A 21,834-nucleotide genomic window follows, 5' to 3' on the forward strand; every position below is an offset into this window, starting at 1 on the left:
CCTGTGTTCCCATACCCTTCCTAAAGCCCAATTGACTTTTTGGTAGTATTCCATATTTTTCACTCACCACTCCAGTCTTCTTTAAATCATTCTGTCCTTACCTTTGAACACAGGATGCAAGAGAAATCGGTCTATACGTGGAGATCTCATTCGCATCTTTATTAGGTTTTTTGATTAAAATTGTATATACTTATTCCAGGCCCCAATTACTTCCGGATTTGTCCATACTTTATTCAACAATTTTAGTAAAATCTCTTTTGCCACCATTGGCAAGTTTATGAGCATAGAATAAAATATTCCATCCATACCTGGTGCGGTATCAGTACCTTTAATTAAAGCAATTTCTAATTCCCACAATGTAAAGGTTTCACTAATAGGAATGTTTCGCGTCCAAAAACCTTTTTATCCACATTGAAATAATCATTTCTAACACTAGATGGAGCATAAGTATCAATAATATTATCAATCATCATTGGGTTAACGTTTTCTTGTAAATTTTCAGGTTCTATATATTTTTTCAAACATTTAATTGTTCTAAATACTTCCCTGGTAGACGTATTTGGTTTGATATTATTTGTATATTCATGCCAACTATCTCTCTTCTTTCTTCTGAATATCGTTCTGATTTCAGCATTAATGTTTTTACATATTAAATAATTATGGTAGTTAGATTTCTGCCTATAATTTTTTTCTGCGTCTCTTCTTTTCCTAATAAGTTCGTCGCACTCATTATCCCACCAAATAGGTTTAAAGTGTTTGATATTGGAGCATATTCTCTTTTTTGGTATACTTTTCTCCGCTGCAATATTGATTATGTTCATAAATTCTGTATAAGCAACAACCGGGTCATTTACTTCAAAATCATTTGAGTAATACTCAATTACTTTTTGATATTTTGTCCAGTCGGCAGCTTTGCAATTCCAATATTCCCTAGTTCTATTTATAATAGGTGATTCTCTTAGTTGCATCATTATTGGATAATGATCAGATCCAAGAGAATGTTTCCTGACATTCCATACAATTTTATGTGCCACCTCGTGAGTACACAATGTAATGTCTACCACTGTCGAACTATTCTTAAAATTCAAAGTCGGATTCCCGTCATTTAATATAATTAAATGTTGTCATTAATAACTTCCAATAAGTTATTGCCAATCTTATCATTCCAATTACACCCCCATGCCATATGATGTGCATTAAAGTCACCACAAATTATGTAAGGTTTGGATATCTGACTTAATAAATCATTCCATTGACTAACAGAAATATTATAGTTAGGTACAATATATACCGAAATTATAGATAGTTGATGTTTTCCTGCACAAAATTCTATACCAGATATTTGGAATTTATTTATATCAATTGTTCCCGTATTAAAAGCTAATACTTTGTTTATAATTATTTCATTCTTAACTAGAATTGCAGTACCACCATACCCATCTTTTCTGTCACTGCGCACAGTCTTATATCCCCTGAGCGAAAATTTCCTATCACTCTTCAACCATGTTTCTGAAAATGTAGCAATATGTACTTTGTTTTCAAATAAGAAATGCTCAATACTACTTTTGTTATGTATCAAAGACCTACGGTTGAATTGTAGAATATTTGTTACCATAAAATAATTGTAATTGTGATTGTATAATTTTCTTTTGCACATTTTCCATGCGCTCATTAACCTTAATTTCTCTTATTGTTGTCCACATCTCCTTCACTACCTATTCTATTCATTACCTCTCTTAACATTTTGTTGATGTCTTTATTATTAGGTTTGTAGTGTTTTTTAACTAGTTTGATAAATAAATTCAAAAATTCATCGGTATGTTCTTCATTGACGTTCTTTATGGTATCTACTTCTTTCTCTTTGTCTTTGTTATCAACTTCATTCCTAGTGGATACTCGATATTTTTCTCTAAAACCTTCCCTATCTGTATGCACCCTGTTCCTTTCACTTGATTCCCCTTTTGATTTATCTTCTTTTCTATTAATTATATTATTATATTTGGTTCTTTCTTGTTTTTTGGCAATGTTTCTCTTGAAGGGTCTTGTAGATGTACTGTACAATATTGATGTGCTGGCCGATACCGGTTCATCATTGTTATCTTCCAGGTCAGATAAAATTTCAAATTTATTTCTAAGAATGTTGTTGTTAATTTGTAAATTTTTCCTGCTTTCTGTGCTTATCACTGGGAAATTCTTTTCTTTGTCTAAATTGGTTAGACTACCTCTGGTTATTCTGGCATACTTGTTGTTTTCTACAACTGACCTTGCTTCGTGAAAAGCTAAGTTTTGTGTTGCCATTATTTCATATATTTTCTTATATTTCATAAATATTGGGCATTCCCTATTATATGCTGCATGTTTACCAAAACACAAGCAGCATCTTAAATCGTCCGTATTTATGCAATCTTGTAAGGCGTGATTTTCTGCGCATTTTGGACATCTTACCTCTCCTCGACACTGATCACGAACGTGGCCGAATCTCCAACATTTGTGGCATTGTATTACTTTTTTCACGAATGGTGTTACTGGGCATTTAACAGAGTGGATCGCTACTTTTTCTGGTAATTTTGTCCCTTTAAAAGTGAGTTTAACACACTGTGATTTGTATGTCTTATGATTTTCTTTTTCGATCTTATACATTTAACTCCCACTATCGGATACTCGGATTCGATGACATCCACAATTTCTTCCTCAGATAATTCGCTATCTACGTCAAAAATGATTCCGGTCCGCACCGTTAAATATTTGGGGATATACGCTCTTAGATTATTCGATTTGAAAAATCACCATCTAATAGTCTATTAGCTGTCACACCATTACTTAAAATCAATTTTACTTTGTTTTTACCAATTACTCCAATTTCTTCCAAATTTGTTTTCATATTTGGCCATGCATCATGAATTTTTTTTCCAAGTGCCATAGGATGCAGGCGTCCTATGTTTTTATTATAAGATTCTACGTATATTATATATGGTCCTTTATCGTAACTGTCATATCGTACTTTATCCTGTTCGTAATTGTCGGGCATCATTTCGTTTTCTTTGTCATTATGTTTTGTTATTTTACTCGAGTCCTCACCACAATTATCAAATTGCATTACGTTATCTAACTCATGAAAGTCATGCAACATTTTATCATTCTGATCATTTATTTCGGTATTACTCGACCCCGCACTAATATTTTCATTGGTCATTTCTTCGTTGTTTGCATAAGTTGTTGTTTCACTTAAATCCTTATCGCACTCATCAAATTGCATAACGCTACTTAATTCTTGACTGTTCCGATTTGCTTCAGTATTCTGATTGATATTTACAATATTCGATACCATAGTATTTCTTTCATTACTTGTTCCATTACTATTATTATAATTTGAAATATCACTATTATTTGTTATCTTAGACGCCGTGTCATTGTTATTATTTCCAACAGTATGTATAATATTTTCGGTTCTTCTAAGTTTGGTTGCACTTTTGCCAATTACTTTATTCATAATTTTTAATTTATTATCTTCCTTAATTGTTTTATTTTTGTTACTGTTCTTTTTATCTTTACTATCTGATATTGCAGAAATTCTGGTATGTTTTTTATACTTATGTAATAATCTGTTCTTAATTACATCTACCTCACTCATGATGCTACTAGGATTTTTGTTTGAATTATAATGTACTTCTAATTCTTCTTCACTAATTTCACTCATTAACATTTCATTATCAAAACTATCATTTATCGTATTCATTGCCGTTGCAATTGTTTCACCGATTACCGAACACTTTGTTGAACAATCGGGCGGCCGTCCGCCTTCTTGTCCGTATTGTCCGGATTCCATTACGTCACTTTTTTTAATATATATTCACTGAACACTTGTCGATGTTACCTGCTCCGAGGTCAAACACAAACTGTGTATTTGAAATTTATCCCGCAAACACTAAGCGATTGGCCTTGCGACTTGTTATTGCGAACGCAAGGCGAACTGGAAATTGCAATCGTTTGAAGTCAAACGGAAGACCAGTCGGAATCATTGGTATGTCACCAAATCGCCAGCAATTTTTGATTGAATGGTGATATTCAGTGCGTGTACATCATTATTCTTTGCGGCAAGAATTGCTCGTTGACTTAACCAAGCATAATTCTGATAATTCTCACTAATGTCATTACTCAAATTTTTAATTACGGTGCGTGAAGTTCCAGCAATTTGCATTAGGGCACGATGCCATGCACCACTAATTTTCTTAGCTATAAACCTTGCCCGAGACCTTTCCAACGAATGCAAAATTGTCGAAATCGGTTTGTGCGAGAAAGGAAAACCCGACTTATTTTCATATATATAGAAAATATTCAATAGAAAAAATAAACTTTTGTAACAAATTCTTTATAAGAAAACATAAAACTATATCTACATATTCAATAAAAAAATAAAATTTTGTAACATTTTTTTTAATGAAAACCTATTATTAACATCAAACAATATTAATGTGATGAATGTGATTGTTTATTTTTACACAAATAATTAAATCTAAGCTCAATTTGTTAGTGCAGATCGTAATAAATTTTCAACGTTTATTAAAATTGAACGGTATTTTGATTTTATGTAAGTTAATGTAGAAGAGGCTGATTCACATAAATATGTTGCACAAAATGGCAATAATATTCTGATTTGATTTCAATCCAAAATTCATGCACAGACACTTGAAAAAATCTGAGTTGCAAGGTAGTATCACTTGTTATATCGGTAAATTCCTCTTGTGCTTTTAAATTTGAAAAATTAATTTCTTCCATTTCAATTGAAAATGGATTGCAAATCTTATGTTGTGTATCGATATCATTGAGAAAATACCTATGGATGTAAACTTCTATATTCTTCAAATGATTAACTATAATTTTTGTTATAGGAGTATCTTTTTTTGAAATATTGTTACTAATTATATACTCGTCAGTAAATGAAATCCACTTGCGATCCACTTTCCATTCTGTTTTTCCATATAAGAATTATTTTAACAAAGGCCTTAAGTTTATTTTTTAACATAAACATATTAACGCAGAATCCCTGCATTGATAAATTCATATCATTGATTTTATCAAAAATATTGGCCAAATAGCATAGCTTGAGAAGCCATAAGTTATCGTGAAAATAGTCGGCCTAATAATACTAATTTTAAAATTTTGTTTATAATGATTGAAAAGTATCAGATCTTTGCGACCCCTTTTCAGTAGTCTCGCGACCCCCCTGGGGGTCGCGACCCCCACTTTAAGAAGCCCTGATCTAGAAGACTATGGTATCTACCGTCAAAAAAAAAATCATAAAAATCGTCGAATTTTTTTTTTAACTAGCTGTAAGTGGAATTCTGTCTTAAGGCAATTAAGGCATCGTGCCTTAAGGCAAATTGCTGGAACTTCCCGTACCAAAAATTATTATTTTAAAAACGATTAACATTTTTGAAAAAATTTTACTTCGAAAAAATTAGAGAGAAACTATAAATTTGACAAAAAATTACTTTTTTTGAAAAAAAAAATTTTTTTTGAAAACAAAATTTTTTTGAAAAAAAAAATGTTTTTTTCATTTTGACATACTTTGGAAATTCTGAACTGTTTTTCAAAGCAATCGTACTGCTTTATCTGCATAGAGACAAAATGTCAAAGCGCGCAACTGCCGCGCCGCCGTCTAACGGATAAGCATTGGTACAGAACCCATAAAAATGTAAAAAAAAATTATACTCATTGTTAAAATCTTTATAAAATATCTGATAATTTGATATGCATATGTCTAATGATCATTTTTGACCGCCAAATGGCATTTTTTTTTACTTTTATCGTTAGATCTCCGAAACCGCTAGACCTGCCTTCATGAAATTTTGATCAATTCTTCATCTTGTCAATACAAGTAAAATGTTTTTTGAATTATTAAAATTGGACGCTCCGTTCTCTTAAAAACTGAGTTACCGTTTTCGGCACTTTTTGCCCCGTATCTTTGGAACGGCTGGACCTGCCTTCGCCAAAAACTAATCAGCACGTCTCCTTATCAATACGAATCGAATGCTTTTTGAATTATTCAAATCGGTTGATCCGTGTTCTCGAAATCGTCGACGAAAATTTGTATCCGCACATACATACACACACGCACATACATACATACATACACACACACACACACACACACATACATCCATTTTTTCTAAGGTATGCCAAAATGTTCAGAAACCTCTGAAACGTAAAGATATATAAAAATTTTCATTTTCGATTTTTTTGCGATTACTATAACTTGCCCTACGGGAAGTTAAAAACTTTATTACAAGAAAACGGCCCGGCCGATCTTCACCAAAAACTAATCAGTACGATTCCCAATCAATACCTATCGAACGGTTTTTGAATTTTCAAAATCGATTCAGAATTGCGGGCTAAAACGTGGCCGAAAATTTTTTCACTTTTCTGCGATTTACAAAGAAATGGCCCGGCCGATCGTCGCACAAGACTGAGAAACGCTAGTACTCATCGAGATACATCGAATGGCTTTTAAATTTTTGAAATCTATCCAGCATTTTTGAGAAAACGTCGATTTACGGCAAAAAATCTGTTCACACACACACGCACTCACACACACACATACTTTTTTCAAATTTGGTCTCATTCGATTCAGAATGACTTGAAATGTCGAGAAAACATAAAATTAGCAAGTCGGAAAATCAATGATTTAGTCATGGGTGAATAAAAAAGTATATATATATATATATATATATATATTTATTTATTTATTTATTTATTTATTTATTTATTATTTATTAATTTTACAAGCCGTCAGTATAATAATATTATAATAAGGCTTAAGTCAATGTTTTATAGGTTTAATATAATATAATTAACTATTAGCTATTTTATTATTTATTTATTATTTAATGTATTTACTAAAAACTTATTTATATTTAGTTCATTTTAATTATTTATAAATATAATTAGTTTATTTGTTGCAAGTATTTTTTTAAAAATTTTAATAAGTATTTCAATAAGCTTTACAATACTTTTACAATATAATTATTTTGTTTAACAAATTTTAGGTCATTTTATGATATTTTAACAAATTTAAGTGTCTTATATTATTATTATATCACTATCATTTTCATTATTATTGTTAAATATTTTTACAATATAAGTTTTTTTTTACAAATTTTAGGTATTTTGATGAAAGAAGTATTTTTTTTCACAATATTTTAAGTGTTTTTAAAATATAAGTTTTTTGGTTAACTAATTATTAAGCATTTTAACAATAACAGTCACATAAAAAAAAAAATTAAAATTTTGTTTCACAATTTTAGGTGTTTTAAATTATAAGTTTTTAGTTAACTAATTATTAAGTATTTTAACAATAACAGTCATATGAAGATAATAATTAGAAAAAAAAAAAAGTCAATATTTTGTACCTCAATTTTTTAGTGTTTTTTTTTTAAATTATAAGTTTTAAATTAACTAATGTAAAGTATTAAAAGTATTTTAACAATAATAATCATATAAAATTAGAAAAAAAAAGAACAAAGAAGAAATAATAATAATAATAATAGTAATTTTGAAGTGCAACATAAGTATTTAGTTTAACGAACGAATTATGTTGTGACGAGCATAGTAGGCATAGACGTGGCTGGTAGGTGACATCAGTTAGTTAGGGCCCGTAGATTCGTAGGGATTTTAGCCATCGTCGATCCATCGATCTTGCTGCTGCCTGTAATAAAGAAATTTCTTCGAGGGGGAAAAGTCGCGTTAATGATTAGTTGAGATTTTCGGGAAAGTAATTCAAAAAATCAAAATTTAAAAACTCCAGAGGGCTATAAAAAGTTAAATCCTTTAATGCATTACTTAGTACTTTATGAAATTTTTTATTATCAAGGGTACGAACACGTAACGGCAGTTTATTCATAAATTGTTTACCCATACCGCAGATAGTATTAAAGGAGCTGTGTAGTTTATAGGTCCTGCCTTTAATTATTTTATGTCTCGTATTGTGCTTGGTATTTGACATCGAAGACAAATTAAAAGAGTCTGGATTATTTTTTATGAAATTAAGTGTGACTAGAACAAATATACTCGGTACTGTTGAAATTTTTTGTTCGGTGAAGATATTACGGCATGATGTCTTGGAGGATAGTGAAAAAATAATTCTAATTGCTCTCTTTTGAGGTTTAAAAACTTTAATTAGTTCATTAGAGAAACCCCAAAATTGGATACCGTAAGCAATGTGTGAATAGAAATTTGCGTAATAAATAGAAAGTAAACTGGATAATCCAATTTTTGATTTAAGGGTTCGCAGTATAAAGCATGCACGCGTTAATTTGAAGCATAAATGGTTGGACACGTGTTCAGACCAGTTAAGATTCTTATTAATATATATATATGATTTAGTAGTTAATTTTGATGTTGAAATATATAAGTGAGTTCTTGAGGGCGATACATCAAACAAAGAAAAGGCAAAGATTTATAAAATAATCTTTAATTCCAAACGTTTCGACATTCAATTTAATGTCATCATCAGTGGATATTACGTTGGTTGGTTACATCTAGAGAAGTGTACACAACAATAGAGATTGGCACTAACATTTATACAACTAACTTGTCAACACCAAGCATTTTTTATAATTTTTTGTATGATGTAAACAGAAAAATGATAGTTTTATTTGAACAAAAATGTAAGTAGAATTATGTAATATACATGCCTCGGTACTTGCAAAGTACAGAAGTCGTGGCAGAAATTACATAATTCTACTTACATTTTTGTTCAAATAAAACTATCATTTTTCTTTTTACATCATACAAAAATTATAAAAAATGCATGGTGTTGACAACTTAGTTGTATAAATGTTAGTGCTAATTTCTAGTGTTGTGTACACTTCTCTAGATGTAACCAACCAACGTGATGATGACATTAAATTGAATGTCGAAACGTTTGAAATTAAAGATTATTTTATAAATCTTTGCCTTTTCTTTGTTTGATGTATCGCCCTCAAGAACTCACTCATCTATATATATATATATATATATATATATATATATATATATACAGTGGCGTCGGAACCAAATTTTTGATGGGTGGGCTCGTTTTTTTTTTGATAGGCAGCCAGTGGTCTCGTGGCTGACCCCATCAAAATTCATGGGTGGGCTCAAGCCCACACAGCCCACACGGTTCCGACGCCACTGTATATATATATATATATATATATATATATATATGTGTGTGTGTGTGTGTGTGTGTGTGTGTGTGTGTGTCTGTAATAATCATAAATTCTTAATTTCTAGGTCTCCTCATGGAACAAAGAACTTCAGCGCATGGGTCTCGGGTTTGCGACTGAGTTGATAGACAGCTCCGGCGCCCCCATAGCGGCGCCTCCTCGGCGGATACTGATTCATTTCGATCTCAAGGGGGCACCTCCTAAACCCGGATATATAAAACGAGTGATGCTCGTGGCCAAATCGCTCGGCGCCACTGGAGTACTTATGGAGTACGAAGATATGGCTCCGTTTACTGGAAGACTGGCGAATATTGCGGCAGGAAACGCTTACACAAAAGATGATATAAAGGTTAGTGATTAATCGTGTAATGTACATTATTATTAGATATTAATGTGTTCCACCGTGGCCTAGTGGTTAGAACGGTGGTCCTAGAGTTAGAGGTTCTATGTTGGATAGCCGCCTGCATGAAGTCAAGTAGCAGCGACATCAGTTCTCGCTTGAAAATATAGATTGCAATATGTTTCCAAGTGAAAAGTAGCTTTTACCCGGCATTACTGCGGCAATAATAAATTAATCTTTAGGAAAAAATGTTTTGAATATTTTTTTGGATCAACCATAATTTTTTTAATTTATCTATTAGCTGGGATCGAAGTATGTTGTTTACGTGGAAATACTGAAATACTATCCTTAAATGCATACAAGAAAAGTGCGAGTGGGGCGGTTATGATAGGCATAAAAATAGGTTAAAACAATAGCTATAAACAAAAATATGGTTTATAAAGACATTTATTGTCAGAAATAGTTACTCAACACAACATAATCATTTCAACAGCGTTTATGAATATAATATGGCATATATAACAAAACATAATTTTTTAAACAAAGTTAACAAGAAATGTTTGTGAATTTTTTTCTGGTCTTGAATTTTCTTTACTCTTTCTCTTCCGCATTTGGCTTAATTAAGTGAGGCTTGCCTTTATCTGATTAATTTTCACCCGAAAAGGACAATACCCACAACTACATGTTACAACCGTACCCAAACCACACTTTTGAAAACAAAATATCGTTGCCTAGCCATATTATCTACTCAAAAACTAATTTCTGGTATTAACTTCTAATATACTATATCTTTCTCACTTTGAGCCCTACATGAAATTAAGTATAGTTTAGCTGTTATGACGACTGTCACTATTGTACCCTGGCACAACCGTACCCAGCTCTTCCCTATTACAGAAATTGTCAATCACTTTTTGGAAAACTGTTCGGGATGCCATCTGTAAAAAAAAGTCACGTCGTTTAAGAAGTCAGCTCAACAGCTCGTTCAGTTCTGATTGCTATTAAGTATATTTAAAAGACCTTAAGACGTAAAATAAATCTTATCAATAGAAAACGAACGATTTATATATACTCGAAATAGTTAAGTGATCATAATTAAACTTTTATTTCAAGGTAAAATCTGTGCCAGTTTTAGACACATTGTTAAAATATATTATAAATAGTAGTAGTAATATTATAAACTTCCCGAAGGAGAAGTTTATGTTTTCATAAAAAAACCGATTCTCTAATTTTATGTTTTCTCGACGTTTCAGGCCATTCTGAATCGAATGAGACCAAATTTGGAAAAAGTATGTGTGTGTGTGTGTGAATAGATTTTTTGCCGTAAATCAACGTTTTCTCGAAAACGGCTGGGCCGAATTCAAAAATTTAAAAGCCATTCGATGTATCTCGACGAGGACTATTGTTTGTCAGTTTTGTGCGACGATCGACCGAGCCGTTTCTTTATAAATCGCAGAAAAGTGAAAAATTGTTCGTCTACGTTTTAGCCCGCAATTCTGAATCGATTTTGAAAATTCAAAAACCGTTCGAAAGATATTGATTGGGAATCGTGCTGATTAGTTTTTGGTAGAGATCGGGCCGTTTTCTTGTAATAAAGTTAAAAAAAAAAAAAACGACGATTTTTATGATTATTTTTTTGACAGTAGATACCATAGTCTTCAAGATCATACTAAAATATTACGGTCCTAAGACAACTGGTTCAGCTTTAAAAATTCGTCAAAGTTTGCAAAAATTGGTATCGTTTTTTGGCATTTGTCAAAATTAGACTTTTGATCGACGTTTTTTCAAAAACGCCTGAACCGATTTTAGAAATTTAAAAGCCATTTGATGTATTTAAACGAAAAATTCCAAACGAGCTCATAAATTTGTAAATTATTATTATTATTATTATTATTATTATTATTATTATTATTATTATTATTATTATCTTACTATTTCTATTATTGTTATTTTGTAATATATTTTTTTTTTTTTTCTAGTATTATTTTATCATTCAGAAATTTTATTTATATTATTTATTAATTTTATTTTTATTATTATTTGCTTATATTTTATATCAAATCATATTACGGATATTATTTTCATGTAAATTTTATCCTTTGCACTTTTATTTATTTAAATTTATGTTATTATTTATCAATATTACTTGATGTTAATAATTTGGCAGTTGTAATAATTATTGAAAAAAAAAAATTGACGTATTTCGGTGAGGACTATCGATTGTCAGTTTTGTGCGACGATCTGCCAAGCCGTTTCTTTGCAATTTGAAAAAAAAGTGTTAAACTTTTCGTCCACATTTAAGCTAATCCTACCGAATCGATTTTAAAAAATCAAAAACTGTTCGAAAGATATTAGTTGCAAATGGTACTGATTAATTTTAGGTGAAAATCTACCGAGCCGTTTTCTTGTAATTAACTGTTGAAAAAAAAATTTAAGCCGATTTTCATGAAACTTTTTTTTGGCGATATACATATGGTCTTATAGAACTTACTGTAATATTACGGCCTTACGACAAGTAGTTTAATTTTAAAAATTCGTCAAACTTTGCTAAAATTATTATCGTTTTTTTTAAAGTAGGATTGATGAAGTATATTATTTACACATTTTTTTTTTGATTAAGTCGATTATTTACACATATCGGGAAGTTCATGTAACTTGCCTCAAGGCTAAATACCAAACCAACTAGTTTTTATATTAAAATATACATTATTTTATTAATTAATAAAATCTTTACATTTTTAATGAAAGAAATTAACATTGAACTGAAATTAATAATTACTCTAATGATCATAATATTTAGGTTTCTATACTTATTTAGGTACTAGTACGTAATTTATATAATAATTAAAGTAATAACTATGAATAAAATGATCTTTTTCATCAAACTTCCTTTCCATTATTTTTTTATTTATTTATAACAGTTCTTATTCTTTAGAAAAGTTCAGATTTTTATTCCAAAGTAATGTAATCCTTTTGTCGGATCAAAATAAAATCCAACTATCCATTCCGACTCTATTGAACAATCTTCATGTAATATCTTTGCAACATTGTATGTAAAGTACAGCGAGCGTATTATGAGAAACAACCTTGTTATTGCAAATTAATCAAGTGTCAATGCCAATGGCAAAATATAATTTTATGGCGTCGCCTGCATCTTCATATTCTGCGATATAGTAATTTATAAATCAAGAAGCGATTATTAGCCGACGGACAAGTATGTTTTAAGAATTAAGACGAAATGGTATTTTAATGATGGCGATAATTATCAGTTGCTGAACGGAATGGAATCACGATGTACAAAGGCGAGACTTTAGATTAAAACCTCATTTTTTTGTTCTTGACGTGACAAATGTCCATTGCGTTCAATTTTTTAATATTCAACAGTACAAAAAATGAATTAAACAGCAAAAAAGCTATTTTTGTTTTTTCCTTGACTATACCAATGGAACTAATGGAGGTAATTTTTTTTATATATATATATTTTTAATAGCAATCAGAACCTTACGTCCTATGAGCTGTTGGGCTGAAACTTCTCCTTACTTCGTATTTTTTAGATGGTTAATCCAACCATATTTAATGATTTTTGTTATTAGAATTAATATAATAGGGCTGACTTTTTTTTGGTGCAGCAATGCCCGACAAGGGCTATTTTCACTTGGAAACATATTGCTATCTATATTTTCAAGTGAAAATCGTTGTCACTGCTGCCTGACAACAGGCTGCTCGAAGTGGGTATCGAACCCGGAACCGCTTACCTACGGGCGAGCCTAATGGAGGTAATTAGTTGCAACTTTTTGTTAAATGCGCTCTACGTCAACTTTTATATTTTGCTGTACGAAGTATGCTTATGGCTTAAGCGGTTTTCGAGAAAATTTTAGGAAAGTTCAAACTTGAGTGAAATTGCGCTTTTCGGAATTAAAGTTGTAAGATGTCAGTTGGGAATCGTGTTAATTAACTTTCCTTAGGGTAAGTTATTGTAATCGTCCAAAAATCTAAAATGAAAATTCTTGCATATCTTCACGCTTCGAAGGTTTTATGATATATATCGCCAAAAAAAGTTCCATACAAATCGGCTTCAATTTTTTTTCAACAGTTAATTACAAGAAAACGGCTCGATAGATTTTCACCTAAAACTAATCAGTACCATGCCCAACTAATATCTTTCGAACAGTTTTTGATTTTTTAAAATCGATTCGGTAGTATGAGCTTAATTGTAGACGAAAAGTTTAACACTTTATTCCAAATTAACGGCTCGGCAGGTCGTCGCACAAAACTGACAAACCTTATTGAGATACATCCAATGGATTTTAAATTTTTGAAATCGGTTCAGGCGTATTTGAGAGAACGTCTAATTTTGACAAATGCCAATAAAACGATACCAATTTTTGCAAACTTTGACGAATTTTTAAAGTTGAACGAGTTGTCGTAGGGTCGTAATATTTAACTTCCCGTAGGGTAAGTTATTGTAATCGTCCAAAAATCGAAATCGAAAATTATTGCATTTCTCGACGTTTTGAAGGTTTCTGAACATTTTGGCATACTTCAGAAAAAATTGATGTGTGTGTGTGTGTTTTTTTTTGTATCGCGAAGGAAATGTCTTTATGCATCCCAGACTGGTCTTCTGTCTGGGTATGTCGGACTCGATACCGCCCTGGTATAATACCGACTAAAACCTCCGCTTTGCCCTTGCCTCTGGTCTCCACGGAAACCGCCGTTAGGCATTACATCGTGGGGGGAGGATCTAGAATGATATAATTCTTAACTTGTTATAATCAATGTGTGTGTGTGTGTGCGTATGTGTGTATGTATGTATGGATACAATTTTTCGTCCACGTTTTCGGGCGCACGGATTAACCGATTTGAATGGTTCAAAAAACATTCGATTCCTATCAATAGGGAGATGTTCTGTTTAGTTTTTGGCAAAGGCAGGTCCAGCAGTTACGGAGATAAAGAGCAAAGAGTGCAGAAAGTAGAAATCGAGTTTTTGAAAGAACGGAGCATCCGATTTGAATGGTCTAAAAAACATTCAATGATTGGGAGAAGTGGTTATTAGTTTTTGGCAAAGGCAGGCCCAGCCATTTCGAACATACAGAGCTAAATGTGCAAAAATGGCAGTTTTTGAGGAAACTAAGCGTCCGATTTATATGATTCTGCTTGTTTAAACATAATAATTGATTTTCGAAAAAAAAAATTTTTCAAAAATTTTTTTTTTCGAAAAAAATTTTTTTTGGTATATCGAAAATAATTTAGATATTTATTTTAATTATATTCTAATATACTTTAAAGAAATAATTTCAACTTTTCAATTCAGTTTATATAATTATTATAAATATTAGACAATGTTACAATATTTTTAATAATCTATTTGAAAACATTTAATATTCCTCAAACAATTCGTTACTGTACGGGAAGTTCCAGCAATTTGCTTTAAGGCACGATGCTATACACCCCAATAGTTTAGTATGGTCTAGAAGACTATGGTATCTACCGTCAAAAAAATTATAATAAAAATAGTCGATTTTTTTTTAACACTTCATTACAAGAAAACGGCCCGGCCGATCTCTACGAAAAACTAATCAGCACGATTCCCAACCAATATCTTTCGAACGGTTTTTGAATTTTCAAAATCGATTCAGAATTGCGGGCTAAAACTTAGACGAAAATTTTTTCACTTTTCTGCGGTTTACAAAGAAACGGCTCGGCCGATCGTAGCGCAAAACTGACAAACGATAGTTCTCATCAAGATACATCGAATAACTTTTAATTTATTTAAATCGGTTCAGCCTTTTTTCGTATCGTAAAACGTCGATTTACGGCAAAAAATCTGTTCAACACACACACACATACTTTTTCAAATTTGGTCTCATTCGAATCAGAATGGCCTGAAACGTCGAGAAATTAGCGAATTGGATTTTCTCCTTCGGGAAGTTAAAAAAGTTATCGTAAGCTCTTATATTTTGTCTATAAAATATTATAAGTTTCAATATTTTATAATAATATATTTGAAAACATTTAATATTCATCGAATATTTCAATACGGTACGGGAAGTTCCTGCAATTTACCTTAAGGCACGATGCCATACACAACTAGTTAGGTCTTCCCGGACATTAACATATATCGGGAAGTTCGTGCAAATTATATTATGATGATACATTGAGGCAATATATCAATTACATCTAGTTTATTATTTTAATATTGGTAGCTAATCGATATTACAAAGTGGTTCCACCTAATGTGATTAGGTTGAATAAGTCCTTACTCCACATATCCCTTTATAGAAAACGAGGACAAGCCAAATATCATCGCAAATCGATGAAACTGTTTTCTCTTAAACTAGTTCAATAGATATTTTAGTTTTTCACTTAATTTAAATGCAAATGACGAGACAATTCTAGTAACGGTATCACTTGCATTATTTATGACGAATGTCAAGCCTTGCATTGAAACAACTTTATAACTAATTTTTTAACTTCCCGAAGGAGAAAAATTTGAATCGCTAATGTTTTCTCGACGTTTCAAGCCATTCTGAATCGAATGAGGCCACATTTGGAAAAAGCATGTGTGTGTGTGTTGAGTAAATCGCCATTTTCTCAAACACGCCTGGACCAATTTGAAAAATTTAAAAGTCATTAGATGTATCGCGATGAGGACTAGCGTTTATCAATTTTGCGCGACGATCAGCCAAGCTGTTTCTTTGTGAATAAATAACAGAAAAGTGAAAATTTTTTGTCCACGTTTTAGCCTGCAGTTCTGAATCGATTTTGAAAATTCAAAAATCATTCGAAAGATATTGGTTGGGAATCGTGCTGATGTGTTTTTGGTAGAGATCGGCCGGGCCGTTTTCTTGTAATAAAGTGTTGAAAAAAATTTTTTTGACGATTTTTTATTATTATTTTTTTGACGGTAGATACCATAGTCTTCTAGATTGTACTAAAATATTACGGCCCTATGACAACTCGTTTAGCTTTAAAAATTTGTCAAAGTTTGCAAAAATTAGTATCGTTTTTGTGGCAAGTTAGACCTTTCATCGACGTTTGCTTAAAAACGCCTGAACCGATTTCAGAAATTTAAAAACCATTCGATGTGTCTCAATGAGGACTATCGCTTGTCAATTTTGTGCGACGATCGGCCGAACCGTTTCATTGAAATTTGGAAAAATGTGTTAAACTTTTCATCCGCATTTAACCTCATACTACCGAATCGATTTTAAAAAATCAAAAACTGTTCAAAAGATATTAGTTGGGATGATACTGATTAGTTTTAGGTGAAAATCTACCAAGCTGTTTTCTTGTAATTCGTTGTTGAAAAAAAATTTGAGTCGATTTTTATGAAACTTTTTTTGATGATACATATCATAGTCTTATACAACTTATAGAAATATTACGGCCTTACGACAAGTAATTTAATTTTAAAAATTCATCAAAGTTTGAGAAATGATTGGTTTTTTGACGTTTGTTAAAATTAAAATTAGACCATTTACTTGGTATAACGATATACTACATGGTCTTAAAGAATATACTAAACTAAACCATTAAAGACCTACGGAAACTGGTTCAATTATAAAAATTATTGATTTGTGAAAATTTGCTTTTAGAAAATACTCAGAGTTAACGTGTTCGTTCGCTTTCAATTATGTGTAATAACTCCACTCGGAATACTTTTAATCACTCATAAATTAATTTATTTTTTATTGATTAAGTCAATTAATTACACATATCGGAAAGTTCATGTAACTTGCCTCAAGGCAAAATATCAACACCAACTAGTTTTTTTAGTTTAATTATGTAACAAACCATCGAATTTATTTATATTTTCAATATGGCAAAAGTATGTTAAGTATATGTTCACTAATTGACGTGGCGAAAAAGAATATTGTAATACTCCTTTTTCTAAAACTGTCTTTTCTCAAAGCATATTTATCATTTCATCTTCTGTAAATTAAATCTAATTAAGTTCACATGTATTAAGGCAATTAAAACCAATTGAAAAGCTATTTATTAACCGTTTCATTCAACTATTAAGCCAACTCTATCATCATTTAACCTTATTATTTTTTTCAGGAAATTTTGAAAGCTGCTAAAGAGAGCAACTTAAATGTTATTCCGCTTGTACAAACTTTTGGTCATCTTGAATTTGCCTTGAAAATCAAAGATTTTAAACATTTACGGGAAGTGCCAGATTCGCCACAGGTAACAGAAATATATTTTCTAAACAGTAATTACAACTTTTTAAAATACTATAAAGTAATAAAAACTGCTATCATGAAATGGTAAATGATCTGATGATTGGGATTTACCAATGCACTTTAATTACATTAAGAAAGAAATAAGTATCTATAAATGTATGTTCTGTTCTATAATTATATTTTCTCTTATTTTAGGCGTTATGTCCTAGTTTGAACGAAAGTTTGACCTTAGTAGAAGATTTAATAACTCAAATGATGGAATTGCATGAAGGTACGGAAATAACCCATTTGCACATTGGTTGTGATGAAGTCTTCCAAATGGGCGAGTGCCCTCGGTGCAGAAATATACCAAGGTGAGATTTATTTTTAATTGGTTATTTATCGAATAATTGGATAATGCAAATTCTAGACAAGTTATTGATTTTACAAGGAAATTAGAAAGAATATTTGCATATTTTACAAAATAAACTAGTGGTGCATGGTATCGTGCCTTATGGTATATTGCTGCAGATTTGCGTATCGTATTTTAAAGATGAATAAGAATTTATCAATAATTAATAAAATTTAATTAAGAATTGATAACAATTATTTTAAATATTTCTGAAAAGAATATTATAAATACTGTAAGTTTATAAGTGTTTATTAAATTGGGAAATTAGGATTATTAAGAAAATAAAGAAATATTGTAAAGAAATAGACGACGAAATAGATTGAAGAGATATTTGAAGATATTTTAATTATAATAAATATTATATTAATGAAAAATGAAATGGGCAAATGATATGTATTATAAAATATGAAAACTGTTTTCATATCTCATATCAGGTACCCCTGTCTGAAGATATGAAAATAATATATAAAATAAAAAAATATAATAAAATAAAAAAAGGGCGACGAGCGTATTCCACAAAAAACTAATATGTGTATGTTCACAAGAAATGTTTTCAATGTTTATAGATATAGGGCAAAAAGTGCCAAAAACGGTAACTCAGTTTTTAAGAGAACGGAGCGTCCGATTTGAATAATTAAAAAAACATTTTACTTGTATTAGCAAGGTGAAGAACTGATCAAATTTTCATGAAGGCAGGTCTAGCGGTTTCGGAGATCAAGTGAAAAAAGTGAAAAAAAATGCCATTTGGCGGTAAAAAATGATCATTAGACATATGCTCATTAAATTATCAGATATTTTATAGACAATTCAACAATAAGTATAAATTTTCTTTACATTCCTATGGGTTCCGTACCAATGCTTATCCGTTAGACGGCGGCGCGACGCTTACGTGCTTCCATATTTCGTCTCTATGCAGTTAAAGCAGTACGATTGCTTTGAAAAAAAGTTCAGAATTTCCAAAATATTTCGAAATACACTTTTCTTCAAAAAGTCTTTTTTTCAAAAAAAAAGTAAATTATGGTCAAAAATTTATAGTTTTTCAAAAATCTAAATTTTCAGAGTAATTTTTTTTTTTCAAAAATGTTAATCTTTTAAAAAAAAATAATTTTTGGTACGGGAAGTTCCAGCAATTTGTCTAAAGGCTCGATGCCATGCGCCCCACTAGTTGTTCCGTATCTTCGAAACGTCTGGACCTGCCTTTGCCGAAAACTAATAAGCATTTCTTCCATCAATAGCAATCGAATTTTTTTAAAATTATTGCAATCGGTTGATTCGTGTTCTATAAAATTCCATTCTTAACTTAAAGATATGCAAAAATTTTCATTTTAGATTTGTTTGCGATTACTATAACTTAGCCTACTGAAATTAATAATAATATGATTAGACTATAATAATATGATTGTTGGTAGGAGTAGATCAAGTAGAAATCAAATATCACCTAATTCTTACAAAATTTAAGATTACTAGCATCTGAATACTTGAGGATTTTTGATGTAAACAACGTCCGATACTTGACGATTTGTGATGTATACATTGAAAATGTATGCATATTTGCTATAAATGCAAATCAGATCGATTTTCAATCTTTTCTAATAATAGAAATAGCACGTTTTATCACCAGCGAGGCTTATCTGTGATTAGAATTTGTCGTGTATTTTTAATATCAACGAACTGTTTGCTGAACAGTCAGTTCAAAATTCAAGGCCCATTAGCTCAGTTGGTTAGAGCGTCGTGCTAATAACGCGAAGGTCGTGGGTTCGATCCCCCCATGGGCCAAATATTTTATTTGAAGCGTTATTAAATTAGTAAAAGCTCATTGTTTGTTATCGTTGACTATAGCAGTGTTTTCTTAAAAATTAATTACTCATCTATTATTTATTTTTGTTTTTTTTTTTCATTTTTAGAGACGATCTCTTCATCTCGCATGTGCTGGCTGTCGCCCAAATTGTCCGCAGACGTTGGCCAGGAGTCAGGCCCATTATCTGGGACGATATGCTGAGACACATTGATGTCCATGTGCTCCGAGAAAGTGGCCTTGGAAAAGTAGTGGATCCAATGGTTTGGGTGTACGCTCCTGATGTTTACAGATTTGTATCACCACAGGTTGGTGGATTGCAATAATATTTAGGATAAATTTCATTAACTTTCCAAAGAAGAAGTTTTCGCTTTTGACAGAAAATCTGATTCACTAATTCTGTTATCTGCACGCTTTGTCATTCTGAATTGTTTGTCACTAAAATAAGAAGAAGTATGTTTATATGAGCGAAAATTTTATATTTCATTAACGTTTGTTCAAGAAACGGCTGCCAAATTACACAAGTAGATGACTTTTGGGTTTTTATAATTTCTATTTATTTTATATAAAATTTGTGCCTTTATAATTTATATTTTGGGCAGTTGTGATATTAAATCAACTTGCTAAATTAATAAAAACGGAATAATTAACTAATAAAAAGATATTATTAACTAATTATAGATATTATTAACTTACCGCTGGGTAAGTTACTGTAATCGTTCGAAAGTCGAAATTGAAAATTTTTACATTTCACCTCAGAAAAATGGATGTGTGTGTATGTGTGCATGGATACAATTTTTCGTTCACGTTTTCGGGCGCACGGATCAACCGATTTGAATAGTTCGAAAAATTTCCATTCCTAGTGATAGGGAGATGTGCTGATTAGTTTTTGTCAAAGGCTGATCCAGCCGTTTCGGAGATACGGTGCAAAAAGTGCAGAAAATAGAAATTGAGGTTTTGAGAGAACGGAGCATCCGATTTGAATGATCCAAAAAACATTCCATTTGTAATGACGGGAGAAGTGGTGATTAGTTTTTGGCAAAGGCAGGTCCAGTCCTTTTGGAGATACCGAGCTAAATGTGCGAAAAATGGCAGTTTTTGAGAGAAAAAGCATCCGATTTGAATGATTCTAAAGATTTTCTGCTTGTGTTGTCGAAACGATTGCTTTTGGATTTTTTTTTTTGAATATCAAAATTAAATCAAATTTTAATTGTTTCTCTATCTCATATGATAAAGCTCACTAATATACTCAAAATAATTAATTTTGACTTTGCAATTCAGCTTATATAATTTTTATAAATATTAGACAATATCCTTCATTTTAAACTCAATTGATTAAGTTTTCTTTATTTAATTTTCTGAAACATATATAAGTTACAGCATTTAAGAAAATAATATATTTGAAAACATTTAATATTCCTCGAATATTTCATTACGGTACGGGAAGTTGCAGCAATTTGCCCAAAGGCACGATGCCATTCACCACTAGTTTAAATTTATTGTTTTATTGTACCTTTGATAAAGTAGTTTCATATTTCTATATTTAAACATACATGAACCATAATTTCAGATCATTTTTATTTAATACACTGCATCTTGTTCTGCATTTTTATGATACTTTAATTCTTCTGATGTTGTTTTTCATAATATAATGAATATTTATTTATTTACATATATACATTATTTTCATATCTCAGTCAGACAGAGGTGCCTGGTATGAGAGATTATGTTGCTGGATTGTTAGTTATATACGAGATTATTAGATTTATGAATATACATGTATTGATTTAATCAAGAATTTGTGAACGATAACTTACAGAAATCACGGTTTCTCCAAGGCCCATTAGCTCAGTTGGTTAGAGCGTCGTGCTAATAACGCGAAGGTCGTGGGTTCGATCCCCCCATGGGCCATAATATTT

The 21,834-nt window shown here is 31.0% G+C and overlaps 2 protein-coding genes and 2 non-coding genes across 4 annotated transcripts in view; 3 read left to right on the forward strand and 1 right to left on the reverse strand.

Moving 5' to 3' along the window:
• Positions 1–21,834, forward strand: part of LOC113375261 (hexosaminidase D) — a gene marked incomplete in the record, with an annotated part of 38,130 nt that overhangs the window by 10,183 nt on the left and 6,113 nt on the right. The window contains 4 exon segments of the mRNA XM_026615206.1: positions 9,274–9,555; positions 17,605–17,733; positions 17,925–18,082; positions 20,025–20,223. Of these exon segments, the coding sequence (XP_026470991.1) occupies positions 9,304–9,555; positions 17,605–17,733; positions 17,925–18,082; positions 20,025–20,223 (738 nt within the window).
• Positions 1,678–3,826, reverse strand: LOC113387825. The gene is made up of 4 exons (XM_026625205.1): positions 3,535–3,826; positions 2,788–3,480; positions 2,264–2,573; positions 1,678–2,131 (listed from the first exon to the last, which is right to left on the reverse strand). The coding sequence occupies exons 1-4, from the start codon at positions 3,824–3,826 to the stop codon at positions 1,678–1,680; spliced, it is 1,749 nt and encodes a 582-aa protein (XP_026480990.1).
• On the forward strand, positions 19,823–19,896 carry Trnai-aau. Its single transcript has one exon. It is a non-coding gene; the product is annotated as a tRNA-Ile (tRNA).
• On the forward strand, positions 21,753–21,826 carry Trnai-aau. Its single transcript has one exon. It is a non-coding gene; the product is annotated as a tRNA-Ile (tRNA).

This window comes from Ctenocephalides felis, unplaced genomic scaffold (assembly GCF_003426905.1).
Source record: "Ctenocephalides felis isolate EL2017-DRISC unplaced genomic scaffold, ASM342690v1 CF-g0.4_SCAFFOLD_00845, whole genome shotgun sequence".
Lineage (NCBI taxonomy): Eukaryota > Metazoa > Arthropoda > Insecta > Siphonaptera > Pulicidae > Ctenocephalides > Ctenocephalides felis.